At 36.4% G+C, this 17,563-nt stretch overlaps 1 protein-coding gene across 4 annotated transcripts in view; it reads left to right on the forward strand.

Moving 5' to 3' along the window:
* TBC1D15 (TBC1 domain family, member 15) overlaps positions 1-17,563 on the forward strand; it is a 74,791-nt gene that overhangs the window by 54,075 nt on the left and 3,153 nt on the right. For all 4 annotated transcript variants that reach the window (XM_010840940.1, XM_010840942.1, XM_010840939.1 and 1 more), the window contains 5 exons: positions 3,551-3,667; positions 9,319-9,419; positions 13,592-13,691; positions 14,552-14,649; positions 16,576-16,692. In XM_010840940.1, coding sequence (XP_010839242.1) covers positions 3,551-3,667; positions 9,319-9,419; positions 13,592-13,691; positions 14,552-14,649; positions 16,576-16,692 — 533 coding nt within the window. The remainder of the gene's footprint in view (positions 1-3,550; positions 3,668-9,318; positions 9,420-13,591; positions 13,692-14,551; positions 14,650-16,575; positions 16,693-17,563) is intronic.

Raw genomic sequence — 17,563 nt, forward strand, 5'->3', positions numbered from 1 at the left:
GATGAGTGCAATTGTGGGGTAGTTTCAGCATTCTTTGGCATTGCCTTTCTTTGGGATTGGAATGAAAACTAACCATTCCCAGTCCCGTGGCTACTGCTGAGTTTTCCAAATTTGCTGACATATTGAGTGTAGCACTTTCACAGCATCATCTTTCAGGATTTGAAAGAGCTCAACTGGAATTCCATCACCTCCAGTTGCTTTGTTCTTAGTGATGCTTCCTAAGGCCCACTTGACTTCACATTCCAGGATGTCTTAGGTGAGTGATCACACCATTGTGATTATCTGGGTCATGAAGATCTTTTTTGTACAGTTCTTCTGTGTATTCTTGCCACCTCTTCTTAATATCTTCTGCTTCTGTTAGGTCCATACAATTTCTGTCCTTTATTGTGCCCATCTTTGTATGAAATATTCCCTTGGTATCTCTAATTTTCTTGAAGAGATCTCTAGTCTTTCCCATTCTGTTGTTTTCCTCTATTTCTTTGCATTGATCGCTGAGGAAGGCTTTCTTATCTCTCCTTGCTATTCTTTGGAACTCTGCATTCAGATGCTTATATCTTTAGTAAGTACCAAATTTCCAAAGTGGATATATTAGGTGTGGAATTCAGGGGAGAGCTAGGGGCTGGGGATAGAAATTGAGAGATCATCAACATATCGATTGGAGAAGGCAATGGCACCCCACTCCAGTACTCTTGCCTGGAAAATCCCGTGGACAGAAGAGCCTGGTAGGCTGCAGTCCATGGGGTAGCTAAGAGTCGGCCCCAACTGAGAGACTTCACTTTCACTTTTCACTTTCATGCTTTGGAGAAGGAAATGGCAACCCACTCCAGTGTTCTTGCCTGGAGAATCCCAGGGACAGGGGAGCCTGATGGGCTGCCATCTTTGGGGTTGCACAGAGTCGGGCACAACTGAAGACTTAGCAGCAGCAGCAACATACTGTTGGTAGGAGACTAGATGAAATTACCAAGGGTGTGGATGCATTTAGAGAAGAAGGGGTCTGATAACAGCCCTGAGGCACTTTAACTTGTAGAGAAGGTTGCTCAGTCGTGTCTGACTGTTTGTGACCCCATGGACTGCACAGTTATGTAGAGTCTTACCAAGACTGCCTCTTGTTAAGTACGTGATTGAAGAAAAGTGAGAGAGTTAGTTGCTCAGTTGTGTCTGACTCTGCCATCCCATGGACTGTAGCCCGCCAGGCTCCTCTCTCCGTGAAATTCTCCAGCCCAGAGTACTGGAGTGGGTAGCCATTCCCTTCTCCAGGGGATCTTCTCAACCCAGGGATCGAACCCAGTTCTCCCACATTGCAGGTGGGTTCTTTACCAGCGGAGCCACCAGGGAACAATTAGGAGAAATCAGTAAAAGAGGGTGAGAAAACAACCAGAGAAAAAGGAGAGAAGACGTGAGAATTTGTCCTGAGGTTAGCTGAAAGCGTTTCAAGAAGGAGTGACTGGGATGTTAAGTAAGATGAAAACTTGGATTGACTGTTGAGCAGAGTGATAAAGAGATCCCTAACAATTTTGATGGAAAAGGAATTTTGGTGGAGTGGTGGATGTGACAGCCTGATTGGAAGTGAGTTCCAGAGGAAATGGGAAGAGAGGACATGGAGACAATATATACAGTTCTTTCAGGAAGTTTTGCTGTAACCAGAATAAATGGGGCCGCAATTAGAGGGAAGAGTGAGGTTAAGAAAGATTTTTATGATGATAGAAGCAATTGTATGGTTGAATGCCAGATGAAACTAGAGAAGGAAGCAAGAATTAACTGGGACCCTATCTTTGAGTAGCCAATAGGGCATGGCTTTTATGCACAAGAGGAGGCATTTAGTTGTAACTACAATCACGGAAGCTTTGTAGCAATATGATAGAGGAGGAAGACAGAGGCTGCTGTGTGGTTAAAGTAGTAGGAGTCTATGGAGTTCTCTTCAGATAACTTTCATTTTCTCAGAGATAGGAAGCAAGATCCTCAGAGGTAAGGTGTAGGGGGAGGATAACATACTGGCGGCTTGGGAGAGGAGAAGATGTAAAATAATACAAAAAGAAAGGGAGCGCATGAGAGAAATAGAGCATGATTGCCAGGCAGGGTCCGCTCGACGCTGGTAACGATGAATGTAAAACGGAGCAATCTGCGTAGTTGCGCTTTTCTTCAGTCTTCGCTGCATCAAGTTAGAGAGTTGGATTTAACGAGGACTTTAAAAAAAAATTCAGTGCTCATTTTCTTTCTAGAAACACTTCCCTTGTATCATTTTTGATACCTTTTTGTTTTCTGCCTGGCATGTCTACTAAATACACAAGAGGAACGAAATACAGATAGTTCTTGAGGGCACAAATAATTTTTTACTGTGTTTAAAAACCTGTAAGGGAAGAAATTCTATGTTGGCATTATGACTATGTAAATTGCACTTGAGTTAATAAAAATAACTTACCATGTGCCTCTTTATCAACCATGATACGAGAATGAAAGCTGTTTTTAAATGAAATTTGACATTTATAGCATGATTTGTTTGGTGTTGCTTTTCCTTGTTTGAACGTGTGTTCACAGTGTTCTATAGATAGGTGCTTATATTTATTGAATCAAGTGTAGTATCTTTTAGCAGAAAGCTAGACTATTGTCCTTATGATTTTTTAAACACTCTTACAGAATCTAAATTCATGCTATGTTAGATTCTGCTTTGTTGTAAAATACCTCCTCATCTCTTCACAACAGTTAATTGAGAATGTTTTCAGATTATTCCATTTACTGGGGCAGGGATGGGGAAGAGAACAGTTATAACTTTTAAACAAAACTGATTATAGAGTAGGTTCATCACTGTAAATTTCTTTACGTTATTTTTTCTTAATTTACTGAGGGATTCAAGTTTGAGGAATGCCTTTTTAATTGTGTTTCACAGCAGTATGCATCTAGTAGGTAGTTGAGATACACTCCTGGTGATGTTTCCAGATCTTTTTTTAGTGTCTTAAAATCATTTCCAGAAAAATGGATTTTCATTTTTTCAGAATTAAAATAGATTGCTCATATAAACTGAATAATGTATATATGAGAATACGGAAGTAGTTTGTCCTAAAGATGATTATGGAACATGACAAAGAAATTGATAATACTTCTTATAATGAATGAAGCAATTATGAAAACAAATCTCTTTGATTACACTTGGCTGCATATTAACTTTTTTCATTACTGTTTTCGAATACTATTGCCTATCACATGTGTTCATGATTGGCATTTTTATTGCTAACTAATGTGAACTGTTATTACTTGGTGTTGGTTTTAATTAATTAAAAATATTTCCTGCTATTCAATTGAAAGGTTTCTGTTTAGATAAAAATTGAAAAATATTTTAAAATATACCCAAGAGGAGGTGGACTGACTTGGGAAAAAAATTTCAAAATGTTAGCTTTGTTGCTTATCTGAAATGGAATTTGATGAACTTTTTCGTTAAGTAAAAGCTTAGTAAGAGAGTAAAATTAATAACAAGAAAAATAACTACTTGTATGATATGAGCTTTATAAAAATCTGTTATTCTGAAAGTTTTCAAATATGTGATTTTCTTTCTCAGAAAAAGATGTTAACAGAACAGATCGAACAAACAAGTTTTATGAAGGCCAAGATAATCCAGGGTTGATTTTGCTTCATGACATTTTGATGACCTACTGTATGTATGATTTTGATTTAGGTAAGTTCTCCTCTGATACCTTCATTTAAAAATGTATGTTTAATTTAGAATTTAAATTTTTTAAGCTGCTAGACGTATGTAAGAAGCTCTGTGACCTAGTTTTTATAGGGGTTGTTCTCCTGGGGGCTGGAAACTTAAAAGGCTGTGGTTCCCAGACCGTGCTGCAGAGAGCACTGGGCCGCTGCAGCAGGCTGACGGGACCAGTGTCGGGTGTTCTCCATGTGTGAGGGAGACAGAGGGACATCTGTAGGACGCTGCCCTAACTACTAGCTGGAGTTGTTCCGGGTTTCAGCGCTAGATCACCACATTCCTTCCTTCTGATGAAGTTGTGTTTACAAAGGAGAGTTTTTGACTTTGCTGTGATAAGCAAGTACTGTGAGAAAACAGATGAGGATGGTGGCATCCAATTGGATTCCAAAGTTTGAGATGTAGTGTGGTGCCCAACAGGTCCTAAAGTTCATAGGATATACATATTTATGTAGTCATTTGCTACTGCTACTGCTAAGTCACTTCAGTCGTGTCCGACTCTGTTCGACCCCATAGATGGCAGCCCACCAGGCTCCCCTGTCCCTGGGATTCTCCAGGCAAGAATACTGGAGTGGGTTGCCATTTCCTTCTCCAGTGCATGAAAGTGAAAAGTTAAAGTGAAGTCGCTCAGTCACGCCCGACTCTTAGCGACCCCATGGACTGGAGCCTACCAGGCTCCTCCGTCCATGGGATTTTCCAGGCAAGAGTACTGGAGTGGGGTGCCATTGCCTTCTCCGTTAGTTGTTTGGATATGTTTAATAAATGGAAATGTTATTAATATTTTTGAACCTGGGATGCCTTGGAAAAAAATTCCTGAGGCGTACTGTGACCTGAGAAAATTTGGAAACCTTTTTTTGATAGACTTTCTCCCTTGTGAAGAAAAATGCTGATTTGATAGCATAGATAAGAGGTGCAGATAATTACCTAGGGCATGTGAAACTTTACTCTTTTTTCTTGGTTAGTCTGCTTTCTACCAGGAATGGGTTGGAAAGATTGGGGCTGGAGGTTGGATTGGGGCATTGCATGGGGAAAGTGATGCTAAGGGCTAGAAAACCTGAGGAAACAGTATTTTAAGGGACGAGAGGATTTGAACTGTTTCTTTAAGGGACCAACAAACTCCTAAGCATCCACCTTTAAGTGAGTATAAAGAGTGGACAAGTTTCTCAGTTACCTACTGATGTTAGTGACTCCCAAGTAGAGGATAGTGAGGGTAGCTGTTTGCAGATTACCTTAATAGAACTTAAGACTTTCTTTTGGAGAAGGCAGTTGGGTATTTGTCATATTAAACCCAAGTGAACCTTGAACTGTGAGTATATTTTCTTCACTGTTTGTATCTATGAACCGAGAATTCTTCTTGGCTTCTTATGTGTGGGTTAGGGAAAGATGTAAACCCTTGAGGATCTTGCAGCATCAGCCTCTTATGACAGTAAGTGAATATCACAGATTTCTCTTTTAAAATGTGAAATGTGCCCAGTCCTGTCAGGTCACAGTTATAATGAACCCCAGATTGGATTACTGAAAATACTAGGGACTGGAATGCTTCTCAGGTGACCGAGTGTTGTCCTGCTCAATTTTGATTGTATTAGCATTCTTTTTTAAGAAGTGGATTAATAATCCCAGTTGTATGAATAAAGTTATATTGATTTATAGAGTGACTCAGGGCTGCATAAGTAGTAAATACTGGACTGGGGGTAGAGGCCCAGCTCTTTATTTCAGGCTGGCATTTTTTAAAATATTTTTATTTATTTATTTGGCTGTTGTGGCATATGGGATCTAGTTAGCTGACCATGGATTGAACCCAGCCCCACCCCTGCTTTGGGAGCGCAGGGTCTTAGCCACTGGACCACCAGGGCATTTTCCAGGCTGCATTCTTCCCTCCACATGTTCAGCACCCCGACCCATTGCCATTTCAGTTTCTGTTAACCACTGTTGGAAATAGGGCTTTTATCGTAGAGATAAAAAAGAGGCATCCTCTCCAAAGGTAATTGTGAGGTAGGGATTAATGTATATTCTCAGAAGTCGTTCCTGAGTGCTCAGTTTTTCCAGGCATTGAGTCCCAGACAGGCTATTTGGATAAATTGCTGTTTTCATTTGTCTATATTAACCCCACATTCTTAAGTTATCTGAAACATACCCAGGGATTTTATTAAGAACTCTGGCATTGAAAGAAGCCAGGGTAGTTTTCGTAAAGCCCTGGACCAAATTGCTTGCTGTTTGACATGGATTTGAAATAGCAGACAGTCACGTCTGACTCTTTGCAACTCTGTGGATTGTAGCCTGCCATATTCCTCTGTCCATGGAATTTTCTAGGCAGGAATACTAGAGAAGGTTGCCATTTCCTCATCGAGGGGTCTTGCTGACCCAGGGATTTAACCTGCATCTCTTGCGTCTCATGCATTGGGCAGGTGGATGCCCCCCACCTTCTTACTATTTACTCACAGTAAAGTAACCTGGGCTGTACGTTTACTTTTGTAGTTGATTTTGTCCTATTGAGTTGTTTGGCTTCTTAGCCCACAGATGAGGTATCGGTGTGTTTGCATTTAATACAATCTCATTAGTAGTGAGGAGGAAGGCAAAAACCATCAAAAGCAGACAGAAGACAAACATTACCAAAAGCAGACAGAAGAACTCAAGGAAGAGTAGCTTTTACTTAGTGTAGATGGAACACCTAAGGTGTTTCTGTGGGAGGTACCTATTCTTTTTCTACAATGTATGTTTATAATCATAATCCTGAATAATCAACAGAAGGTTAAATTATACTCAGAATACTGTATGTAAGAAGGCAGGAGTGTGTCCAGTAGAAAAAAAATGATTTCCAATGCTTAAGATTTTTTTTTTAAGTTTTATTCTCTAATAACTGAATAAGCTTCATTAACCTGGAAAATTGACCTATGTAAAGATGAAATCTTTTTTTCTTTAAGAATGTGTACATTAGGATGATGAGTTCATTTCTAACACCTCCCAACGGAAACAACTTTGTTATGAAAATAGGGGAACTTCTTCAGACATTGATGATTAAGATGTGCATCAGTCAGCACTAGTGCAGAGTCTGAACACCACTGAATGCTAATTTAAACAGCTTTAATCTTTCTTTAATTAAAAGGAATTTGTGCATTAATTCCACCCCCACAATTCATGACATACCCCAAAGAACATCATGTATACAATAAAATAGATTAAAAGCAACAAGAGTATGAGGAATAATTTGACTAGTTGGGTTAACTAAAACTTACAGAAGAAATATAGTACTGATCTGGTATGAAAGCTGAAGACTTAAAGGATTAAATTAGCTTCTTAGAAATTTTTATTCATTATAACTTTATAATAAAACTCGTTTTCCCCCAGAAGAAAGGTGCTTTGTAAATCTTTTGAATAGCACACTTTGAAATACTTCTATTATAGACTATAGATAGTCAGACCCAGTAAAGTGGTACTCTTTTGCACTTTGTTGAATTCAGATAAATTTCCTTCATGCTTTGATTGGTTTAGCCTTTATGTTTGTCATTGCTTTCATTGTGTCATTGCTATGTAGGAAAGTTTTGGTGATAACAGCCTAGTCTTCCTTCTAACCTACTTTTTTTCTTAAGAAAAATCTTGTATTAGCCAGGGAAAGAAAGAAAAAAAAAGATCGCTTATAAGAACTGGCTTATGTAATTATGGAGACTAACAGGTCCACAGTTTGCCATCTAGAAGCTGCAGACCCAGGAAAGCTAGTGGTGTAGTTTAAAGCCTTCTGAGAGCAGGAGAGCCGTGGTATAGGTCTCATTCCTGAGTCTGAAGGGATGAGAACCAGGAGCACTGAGGGCAGATAGATGTCTCAGGTCAGGCAACCAGGCAGAGAGCAGATTCAGTCTTCCTCCATTGTTTGTTCTATTCAGGCCTCAGTGGATTGGATGATGCCCACTCACATTTCTGAAAGCCATCTGCTTTAATCAGTTCACCAATTCAAGTGCTAATCTCTTCTAGAAAAACCTTTGCAGATACTCCCAGAAATAATGTTTAACCAGACATCTGGGCATCCTGTGGCTCACTCAAGTTGACATACAAGATTCATCATCATAAGTGTGTATTATTTTTTTAAAAAGCATCTGCAATAAATTTGTTTGAATGCTTACATTTAGGTATCACGTCATACGCCGTTTTTTCTAGCTCTTTTCTCTAAATGTCTTGGCTACTGCATTGCTCAGCACTGTAATAAGGGACCCAAGTTTGTGTGTGCGTGCGTGTGCACTAATGTGCATGGAGCTGTACTTTCTCACGGGGTGTAGTGCAGGCATAGTGAGGTTATGGGGATTAGGCATAGCAGCAGATGACAGGGAGTGGCTAACAGCAGACAGAACTAGACTTCTGTTTGTAGGGAGATCCCGAAGTGAACTGGGTGTCTTTATTACACTTTTAACCCAAGTTTTCTTAAGAGACTTTGGCTTACCTGCTTCCTGGGGTCATTTTTAAAGCTTTCTTCCAAAATAGGAAGAATGATGTAAAATTATGTATAATTTCTTGAGAAATATCCCCTCTCCTTTAAAAATATGCATACTGTTTTAAATGACTTCAGTGCACATAGATTTTGGTGAATGATAAGAATGTAAGTTTTGGTTCTGCAAATGAAAGCCTGTTTTCCTCAGACTCATTGGGGGAAAAACTTCTCTGTGTAACTTTAACAAATACACAAGTTACCAAAGTTGAATGATAATATGTATGTGAAAAGGCTTTGTAAGAGCTCTTGTCCCTTGGCTCATTCAGGTCTCTGTATTTTAAGTTTGAAATCTAATTGTAAAATGGTTAAGAAAATTGAGGATTTTTAAGACTTTTGACATGGTCTGGTGAAAAGCAAAGCTAAGACTTTCTGTTTTTTAAGGGAGGACCTGATTCTTTAACTTTCCAATTTTTCTTTTAATCAAGGGCTTTAAATTAGTCTCATGATTGAGAAACTGTAAGAGCATCAAGAGAAACATGGCTGAAATGGCAGTTTTAGATACAAAATACTGATCGGATTTAAGCCCATTTGCTAGCATTGGTTGGGTTAGAGTAACAGCAAAAGGAAAAAAAAAAAGAGAAATTAAAAGAGTTAATTTTGTTGTGGTTATTTTTGTGTGGATTACCAATGTCGGGTTGCTAAATCAGTTGGACCCCTTTTAGTTCTTATTTCACTTGGCTTATTCATGGCAGTTTGGTGGTGGTGTCTACTCTGACCTTGCAGCTTCCTTCCCCTTAACTTTTCCAACATTCTTCTCCCTTGCTTTCCGCCCTCCTTTCCTCTTGACTGTTCTTTCACAAATCTTCTTTGACTATGTTCTTTTCAGTTTGATGTTTCTCTGGGTTTCCCATCATCCCTCTTTATCATAATGCTTTTGCGCATAATTTTTTAGTATTATCCTCTCCTGATAGTGATACCTACACTGAGACACACAGCAGTTACTTATCTGCTTTGACCTCTCAAGCACCTCCCATTTCTCACCTGGTTGCTAGATTTCCTCCTCATTGTTTAAGAACATCAGTATACACAAGTTTGTGAAACCTGAAAAAGGTGTAATTTTAAGTGAGTTGGTGGAGATATGCATAGATAGATACAGAAAGTTTAGGTTTTTAGAGGTAAGATTAGTTTTTCTTTTTTTTTTTTTAAGGCTATGTGCAAGGAATGAGTGACTTACTTTCACCTCTGTTATATGTGATGGAAAATGAAGTGGATGCCTTTTGGTGCTTTGCCTCCTACATGGACCAAATGGTAAGAACAGAGATTCCTTCTGTTAATCAAACTAATTTTGAATATTTTAGTTATATAATAATCTTATTATATAAAATAGATGTTTATATTTAGCCAGTCATGGTAGAACTTAAAAAAAATTGCTCAGTTGTTTGTTTCTTTCAAGAGGCTTGGAAATGCTGGTAATGTTTTTAATATAAAAAGTAGGTAGTAAGTGCCTATAGAATAGGAATAATCAGGATTTAATATTGGTAAATGCTTATGATCTGCAGACGGGTAATGAATCATAGAATATTGATGAAGTAGATGATTCAGTTCTTGTGAGGTAGTTTCATTTCATCTGTTTCAGAGATAAAGCTTAGTCATGCCAAGTAATATCCTTACCTTTTGTGAACATTTTAGATTTTATCATTATAGTGACTGATTTTTCTCCAGATGTTTTTGAACTATTTGTAACATTGACACTTTCTTAGTTTTTTCATAAGCATGTGATTATTAGAGTTGAACTGTCTATATACATATTATTACGAAGAACATTTTATCTATTATCATTGATATATCTTAGAGACAGAGTTCTAGGACAATAGTACACAGAGAGTATTAACAGGAAAATAAAATAGAACAGTCTTCTCAAGTAATCTTTAGAAAGTGGAAGGGGAAAAAAAGCAAAGGGGCTAAGAGCAGATAAAAGCGTATGAAATCCAAAGACCTGACTACATAGGTCTCTGTACTTGTTCAAAATAAAATTAATATTCTTAATGCTGGCCCTTGATGGTCAGATATTGAAATGGCTTGCTTGTAAGGGGATAAAGATTTCAAATCTGTAATCATATGCAATGATTTCTTGTAATATAGAGTCTGGGATACAGATGTGAAATTTTTGATTGCTTCTGTTTTTTGATGACTTCTGTTCTTCCTTTCTTGCTTGCCTGTTTTTATTTCCCCTTCTAATTTGTCTCAGTTTTATCTGTTTTCTCAAGTCTCTCCTCCATGGTTCCAACTCATCGTTACTTCGCCTAGTTCTTTTCCATACTTAATAAGATTTGATAGTTTTCAAATATTTTCTTACTATTAAAGTAATAAATATTCAAATTATATAGTCCTTTATCATGAATTAATGTTTTTGGATTATTTAGAAAGATTATTAATTGCAGTAATCTGGTAATATCATAGTTTGTCTTCCTTACCTTTTTGATTGGTTGATTTTTACCTGCCTTCTTAGTTCCATATACTTAGTTCCATAAGCGTTCTAGAAACCTGAGGCATTTGTTAAAAAGGTCTGTACAACTGATAATAATTGTATAAAAACTGTTGTTTAAACAAGTTTTCCTTGTGTTTTTGTTGTTTATCCTCTTTTCTCTAGAGCTAATGTGATAAAGAGATCATGTCTTTGTTTAACTCGTTTTGTGATACGCTTCCAGAATTTTCCCAATGCTTGACATGAGGTGTTCAACAGAGTTTTGTAAAATAAATACATGAATATTTCCCCAGTGCTTAGTTTAGATCTCAGCTTATAGTAGGTTTTCTCAGAATTAGTACAAACGTATGGCATTTACTTTTTCTGTTGTTGTTCATTTGCTAAGTCGTGTCTGACTCTGTGACCCCATGGACTGTAGCACTCCAGATTCCTTTGGCTCCTGGAGTTTGCTCAAATTCATGTCCATTGAATCAGTGATGCTATCTAACCATCTCATTACAGAAGTAGTTTTCATAAAGAGCTAAAACTGGCATGTTCAAATACATTATCTTGTGTGCCAGATACGTATATACATGCATATGTGTGCGTGTACTTAGGCCTCAGATGTAAAGACCACTTTCTGAACATCTTTAATACACATTTCACAGTCTATTTGTCATTTTTGTGTATGGAGGTTCAAGTTCTTTGTTCTGTCTTTTTCACAGTAGATGTTGTCTGTTTGCCTTTTTCATTGACAACCGTCTGGGGATATTTCTAGTCTTTATTCTAAAAAGATTTCTTAATGTCTACTAACACCTTTTGTTTCATAATATGAAACATAACATGAAACATTTCATAATATGAAAGGGCAGTAAGTTACAATCAAAATAGTCTGCACAATTATTTCCACTGCATTGTTACTGTTTTCGTGTCCTTGAGTCTGTTCTGCTGTTTGATTCCTTCTTTTTGTTTTACAGCTTTATTTCATGTAAGTTTTTACTACTTTATGGAGGCTGAATCCAATGTCTGTAGATTCACTTTTGTTGGTATTTATTCACATCTAGTGTTGGTCTAGGCATAGACTTCTGTCTGTTACCACCGTATTATAGAAGCAACTGCAAAATGATCTAATGAACTTCCTTAGAGCCAGCGTTCCTTTTGCCATATAGTTTTCACTTGCCCTTCCTTCTTACCCCTTTCCATATACACTACCCGTAACTGTATATATGTGCATATACATACGTGTATAATGCACACGTGTACATACATATGTAATGTACATACACATTTATTTGTAGTTCGACTTGAAGCCCTTTGTGTATCCATTGTCGACCTCCTTTTCCTTTCTGCAGGAATAGCTACTTTTCTGAAGTTGGCTTCTATCATTTTGGGAATACTACTTTTTGTAGCAGTGGCTGTGCCACGTTGTTACTTCCAATACAATGGAAGCTTTTGGCCATGTCACAGCAAAAATTATACTGTTAATCAAAGAGTTAGTACTGCCTTTCCCTTTTATTTTTCTGTGGGAAATGTGAAGAAACTATATCCCAAAAACTTGTGTTCGTCTATTAAAGCATTTCATTCACTAATTAAACTATTCAGATCACTAAAGAGAAGCCAGTTTATTGAGAATCAGTAGCCTTAAATTTTTTTTTAACCAACTAATCTGATAGATACTTCTAATAAAGCACTATTATTGTCTCAAAGACTAAAAGAAATGTGAGAGGGAAAGGATGTTATTCTTAGGCTTTTCACAAAGATTAGGGCAGTAGTTCACCATAAACGGGTTAGAACGTGCGGGTTAAAGGGATCATAATCATAAGAAACCTTTCATTTATTTTGGTGCCCTCCCCATCCCCAAACCTTGACTGAACTTTTGGTAGCAAATCTACTCACTTTCAGAGATTAAAACATTTAAACCACAGTAGTTCTCAAACTTGATGATCTCAGGACCTCTCCACACTCAAATATTATTGCAGATTCTAAGAGCTTTTGTTTATGTGGGTTATATCTGTTGAAGTTTGTTATGAAAAGTTCTAGGAAATTTATAAATATCTTGTTGTTTAGTTGCTAAGTTGTATCCAACTCTTGCAACCCCATGGACTATAGCCCACCAGGCTCATCTGTCCATGGGATTTCCCAGGCAAGAATACTGGAGTGGGTTGCCATTTCCTTCACCAGAAGATCTTTCCAATCTAGGGATGGAACCTGTATCTCCTACATTGGCAGGTGGATTCTTTACCACTGAGCTACCTGGGAAGCCCAGATGTTTATTTATTTATTCATTTAAAGATAACATTCATTTAAAGATAAGATTCATTTAAAGATAAACCTTCTGAAATTTTACATACATTTTTAAAAAATGAAAAATAACTTTTCTAAAACAGAATTTACTGAAAAGAGGGATTATCTTCCAGTTTTCATTTTCTTTTAATGTGTAGTATTTAATTTAATAGGAGACAGCTGACTTTCACATCTGTTCCTGTATGCAGTCTATTGCAATATATAGCCTTTTTATAGCCTTTACAATTATGGGAGAGTTTAAAGTGCAAAATGCATAGATTGTTTTAGTATTGCTGTTGTAATGAAAATGGTTTTGACTTCATAGATCCCTTAATGTCATCAAATCATAAGAAATTATTAGTTAATTCTTTAACACTGGACACATATTAAGGCTAAAATTAATTTTATTTCCTATGTTAATTTGAAGAAATACTTAGCAGTAAAGTGATTTGATAAAAGTCTGTATCCCAAATGTATGTTCCTTTCACCCAGGTTTCTTATTTGATATAAGAATAGTATATCAGTCAGTCTACAGCTGCTGTTGTCTGCATTATTCTTTATCTTAAAAAATTGAATAGTGGGAAAAAATAATCTTTTAGCATTTTAATTAGTTGTGATTTTATAATATAATCAATATGGTGTAAGTCCAACATTTGTCCTTATTTTAATGGCACAGTTATCAGTGGTTATGTATTGTAAAATATTTATTATTACTGAATATTTTTTTTTAAAGCATCAAAATTTCGAAGAGCAGATGCAAGGCATGAAGACCCAGCTTATTCAGCTAAGTACCTTACTTCGGTTGTTGGACAGTGGATTTTGCAGTTACTTGGGTGAGTTGAGTGAAACAAAGCTATACTCAGCAAATTGTGGGGTAATATGCAGAGAGAAAAAATGTAAAGACTGTATAACCCACCAATGTTGCCTGGGTTCCTCTGAGGAATAAAACTGGGACCAAACTGTCCCCCTTGTACAGTTCGGCCTTAAAACAGTTTAATCATACTATGAAATACGAGTCATCTCTCATTTGTGAGGACTGTCCCTGGGTTGGGAAGATCTTTTGGAGGAAGAAATGGCAATCCACTACAGTATTCTTACCTGAAAAATTCCATAGACAGGAGCCTGACGGGCTACGGTCCAGAGTTGAAAAGAGTTGGGCCTGACTGAGTGACTGAACACACATACACTCTCACCCCCATATCAAAATCCGAGGAGACTCAAGTCTCTTACATAAAATGGCATAGTATTTGCATATAGCCTATGCACATCCTCCTGTATACTGTAGATCATCTCTAGATTATTTATCATACCTCACACAACATAATTGCTGTGTAAATAGTTGTAAATACAATGTAAATCCTTTTTAAATAGTTGCCAAGTACAGCAAATTCAAGCTTTGCATTTTGGAACTTCCTAGAATTTTGTTTTTCCCCCAAATATTTTCCATTCACGATTGGTTGAATCCACAGACACAGACCTGAAGAGATATGGAGAGTCAGCTATTACTTGGTGGTTTGCTTTTAAAGAAGTTAGGCTGCAATTCTGAATCGTTTCCTTGAATTAGTAGAAGACAATTAAATTTATAGGACTTCTAAGCCTAAGATGAACAGAAAAATTTGAGTTTGAAATAGGTACCCTATTCTGAGATAATTTAAGAGGAAGTAAGGTGTTTTTGTTTTTGTTTTTTTTGTAGAGTCCCAGGACTCTGGATACCTTTATTTTTGCTTCAGATGGCTTTTAATCAGATTTAAAAGGGAATTTAGTTTTCTAGATATTCTTCGATTATGGGAGGTAAGTTCTTAAATTATTGTAAAAATGTAACACTTTTTATGGAAATAACCATTTTGTTTTTATAAACGGATTATAGTATCCTGGCTGAAATTTCTAAAGCAGTTTTGAAATTCTGATGTTTTTGGTCTCTCCTTAAAAACTATGTTGAACTGAATATGTGGTCTTGGGAGCTTTTTTCTGTAGATCACATCCTTGTGAGACTGGGGGCCAGGAGATTTCCCAGAACCAGTTGTGTAGACCATTTGACCTTGGGATACTTTATGTGAGACTGTGCTGAATTTGGGTGTAGATTTAAATATAGTTAAGGAATTTTTGGCAGGCCAGTCAGTTAAGATGGTACTTTATTTGTAGTCTGGAGTATTGGGAGGGAACTGACTTTTGTTCTGCTTTTTAAAGAAATTTAAGTTAGAGCAAAATATTAAGAATAATGTAACAAACATGCTACTATCTGCATTCAACGTATGTAATAATTTTGCCTTATTTACTTCTATCGAGTTGGCCAGAAAGTTTGTTCGAATGAACTTTTTGGCCAATCCAGTAGTCTTTTCTCTTTCTTTCCAAGGCAAAAAATATTGAAAGATATAGCTTAGATCTTTAATCACCACCCCAAGCCCCATTACCCTTTTCCTCACTCTAGAGAGTATTCATGATCATGTTTTTGGTTTGTATCTTTTTATTCCATTTTGTACCCAGGGCAACTCATGATGAAAAGCAAGAGAGTATTATTTTCTTCTCATGTATCTGTTAATTGTTAACAGATTGTAGTGCTTTCGAAATAGACTATTGGCATAATGACCATCCACTACCTTATCTTTATAAAAGTAAAGGTGACAGAAACTTTGCCAAGGAAAGAATGGGGGAAATACTCTGTTTGAATAATAAGTAAACTTAATATGCAGTGAGTATCATGAGGCTTTTACACCTGGAGGTTGATTCCTATACTTTTGGAGGCTACGCTCCCATTAGAGAAGGTGATCCACTAACTGAAGGATCCCTGCTTTGTGGAGGAGCACTTTGTTTGAAATTAGAAGGAAAACTTACATGTTCTTGATCTAGAATTGTACTTTAAAGTTTATCAATTTCATTAAATTAGTATCTCAGCTTCTTTTTAAAAGTTTTCAATAATTGTAATAACTCCTTAATCTGTGTTTACCAAATAAATTAGGACTTTTAATGAACTCTTTGAGGTTAATTGCATTATAATTAAACTTTCAAAAATGGATTTAGTCTGAAAATGATTCTACTTGGTTTATTTTTAGTAAAAGAAGTAAGAACATTTCTGGTACTTTAATAATATTGTTTACATGAGACTTTGATCTTTCTGAAAAAGATAGTAAGTACATTAACCAGAGGAAATTAAGACTTTAAGTTTTAGGACATTGATTAGGAAGAAATGATCAAATGTTGTACACATTTGGGTATAAATTTTGGGTGGTTGATTCAGTTTTTGTCACAATTAGAGATATTCTGATTTATTATATAATATGTTGTTTTAGAATATAGAGCTACCTCTGGATGTTTTTGATTCCATGTAGTGTATAATTTTTATTCCTATGATGTAGCTTTTCCCTCCACCCCCAGAGACTGAAGATGATTTAAAAATGAAAAACTGAAGGTTCAGAAAAATATTGAAAATACCTCTAACCCTTACACCTTAGCCATTTATAGTATTGATTAGCCTCAGTGCTAACTGTAGTCACCTAAAGAGATGTGTTTGAAATTCATCATAATTAATTTATTGTTTGTGGGTAAAAAGGTAAGACTTTCATTCCCCACACCTCATTTCTTAAGTAGAAAAAGAATGAACTACTCCATCTAGGCAACTTCTGCTTTGCATAGAAGTCATTCAGAATTGAGCATCATATCTATGAAGAAAATATTTTAGAATTGATAGAGTTTACTAAATATGTGTTCTGTTTTCTATAGGTAATGTGGACTGAACTACCATGTAAAAATTTTCATCTTCTTCTCTGTTGTGCTATTCTGGAGTCAGAAAAACAACAAATAATGGAAAAACATTATGGCTTTAATGAAATACTTAAGGTAGTTTTTCTTTTAATTTAGATTTTAATATTTTGACTCTTTCCTCTTTTTGTTGGAAAACAAACATTTCCTTGGAGTGTTGTTGAATCTCTTGAGTGACTTAAAATTTTATCAGTAGTAATCAATACTAGGACCAGTTCTCTGAGAATGACAGTTCCGCAAGTTGAACATGTTGGCCAATTATTTTTTTTCCTTGCTAATTAGAGAAACAAAGTCAACAAATGCTCTTTTATGTTGTTTACTTTTCTAAACAAAGTAATACTTTTGCTTATAACTTTGAGATAGTAAACTTGGGACAGCTGCTGGATTTAATGTTCCATAAGCTTATTATTAATAGCTGTTCCTTAGCTTTAAAACTTGAAATGATCTAATGAGGGATATATTAAATTACCTGTTTACTTGTAGTCTGAGGGTATTTTGTTTTGAGGATTTTATCTGCAGTGTAATATAACTAGTATGACACCACCCTTATGGAAGAAAGCTAAGAAGAACTAAGGAGCCTCTTGATGAAAGTAAAAGAGGAGAGTGAAAAAGTTGGCTAAAATTCAACATTCAGAAAACTAAGATCATGGCATCTGGTCCCATCACGTCATAGCAAATAGATGGGGAAGCTGGCTGACTTTATTTTTGGGGGCTTGAAAATCACTGCAGATGGTGACTGCAGCCATGAAATTAAAAGACGCTTGCTCCTTGGAAGAAAAGTTATGACCAACATAGACAGCTTATTAAAAAGCAGAGACATTACTTTGCCAGTTAAGGTCCATCTAGTCAAAGCTATGATTTTTCCAGTAGTCATGTATGGATGTGAGAGTTGGACTATAAAGAAAGCTAAGCACCAAAGAATTGATGCTTTTGAACTGTGGTGTTGGAG

The sequence above is a fragment of the Bison bison genome, unplaced genomic scaffold (assembly GCF_000754665.1).
Source record: "Bison bison bison isolate TAMUID 2011002044 unplaced genomic scaffold, Bison_UMD1.0 scf7180017864151, whole genome shotgun sequence".
Lineage (NCBI taxonomy): Eukaryota > Metazoa > Chordata > Mammalia > Artiodactyla > Bovidae > Bison > Bison bison.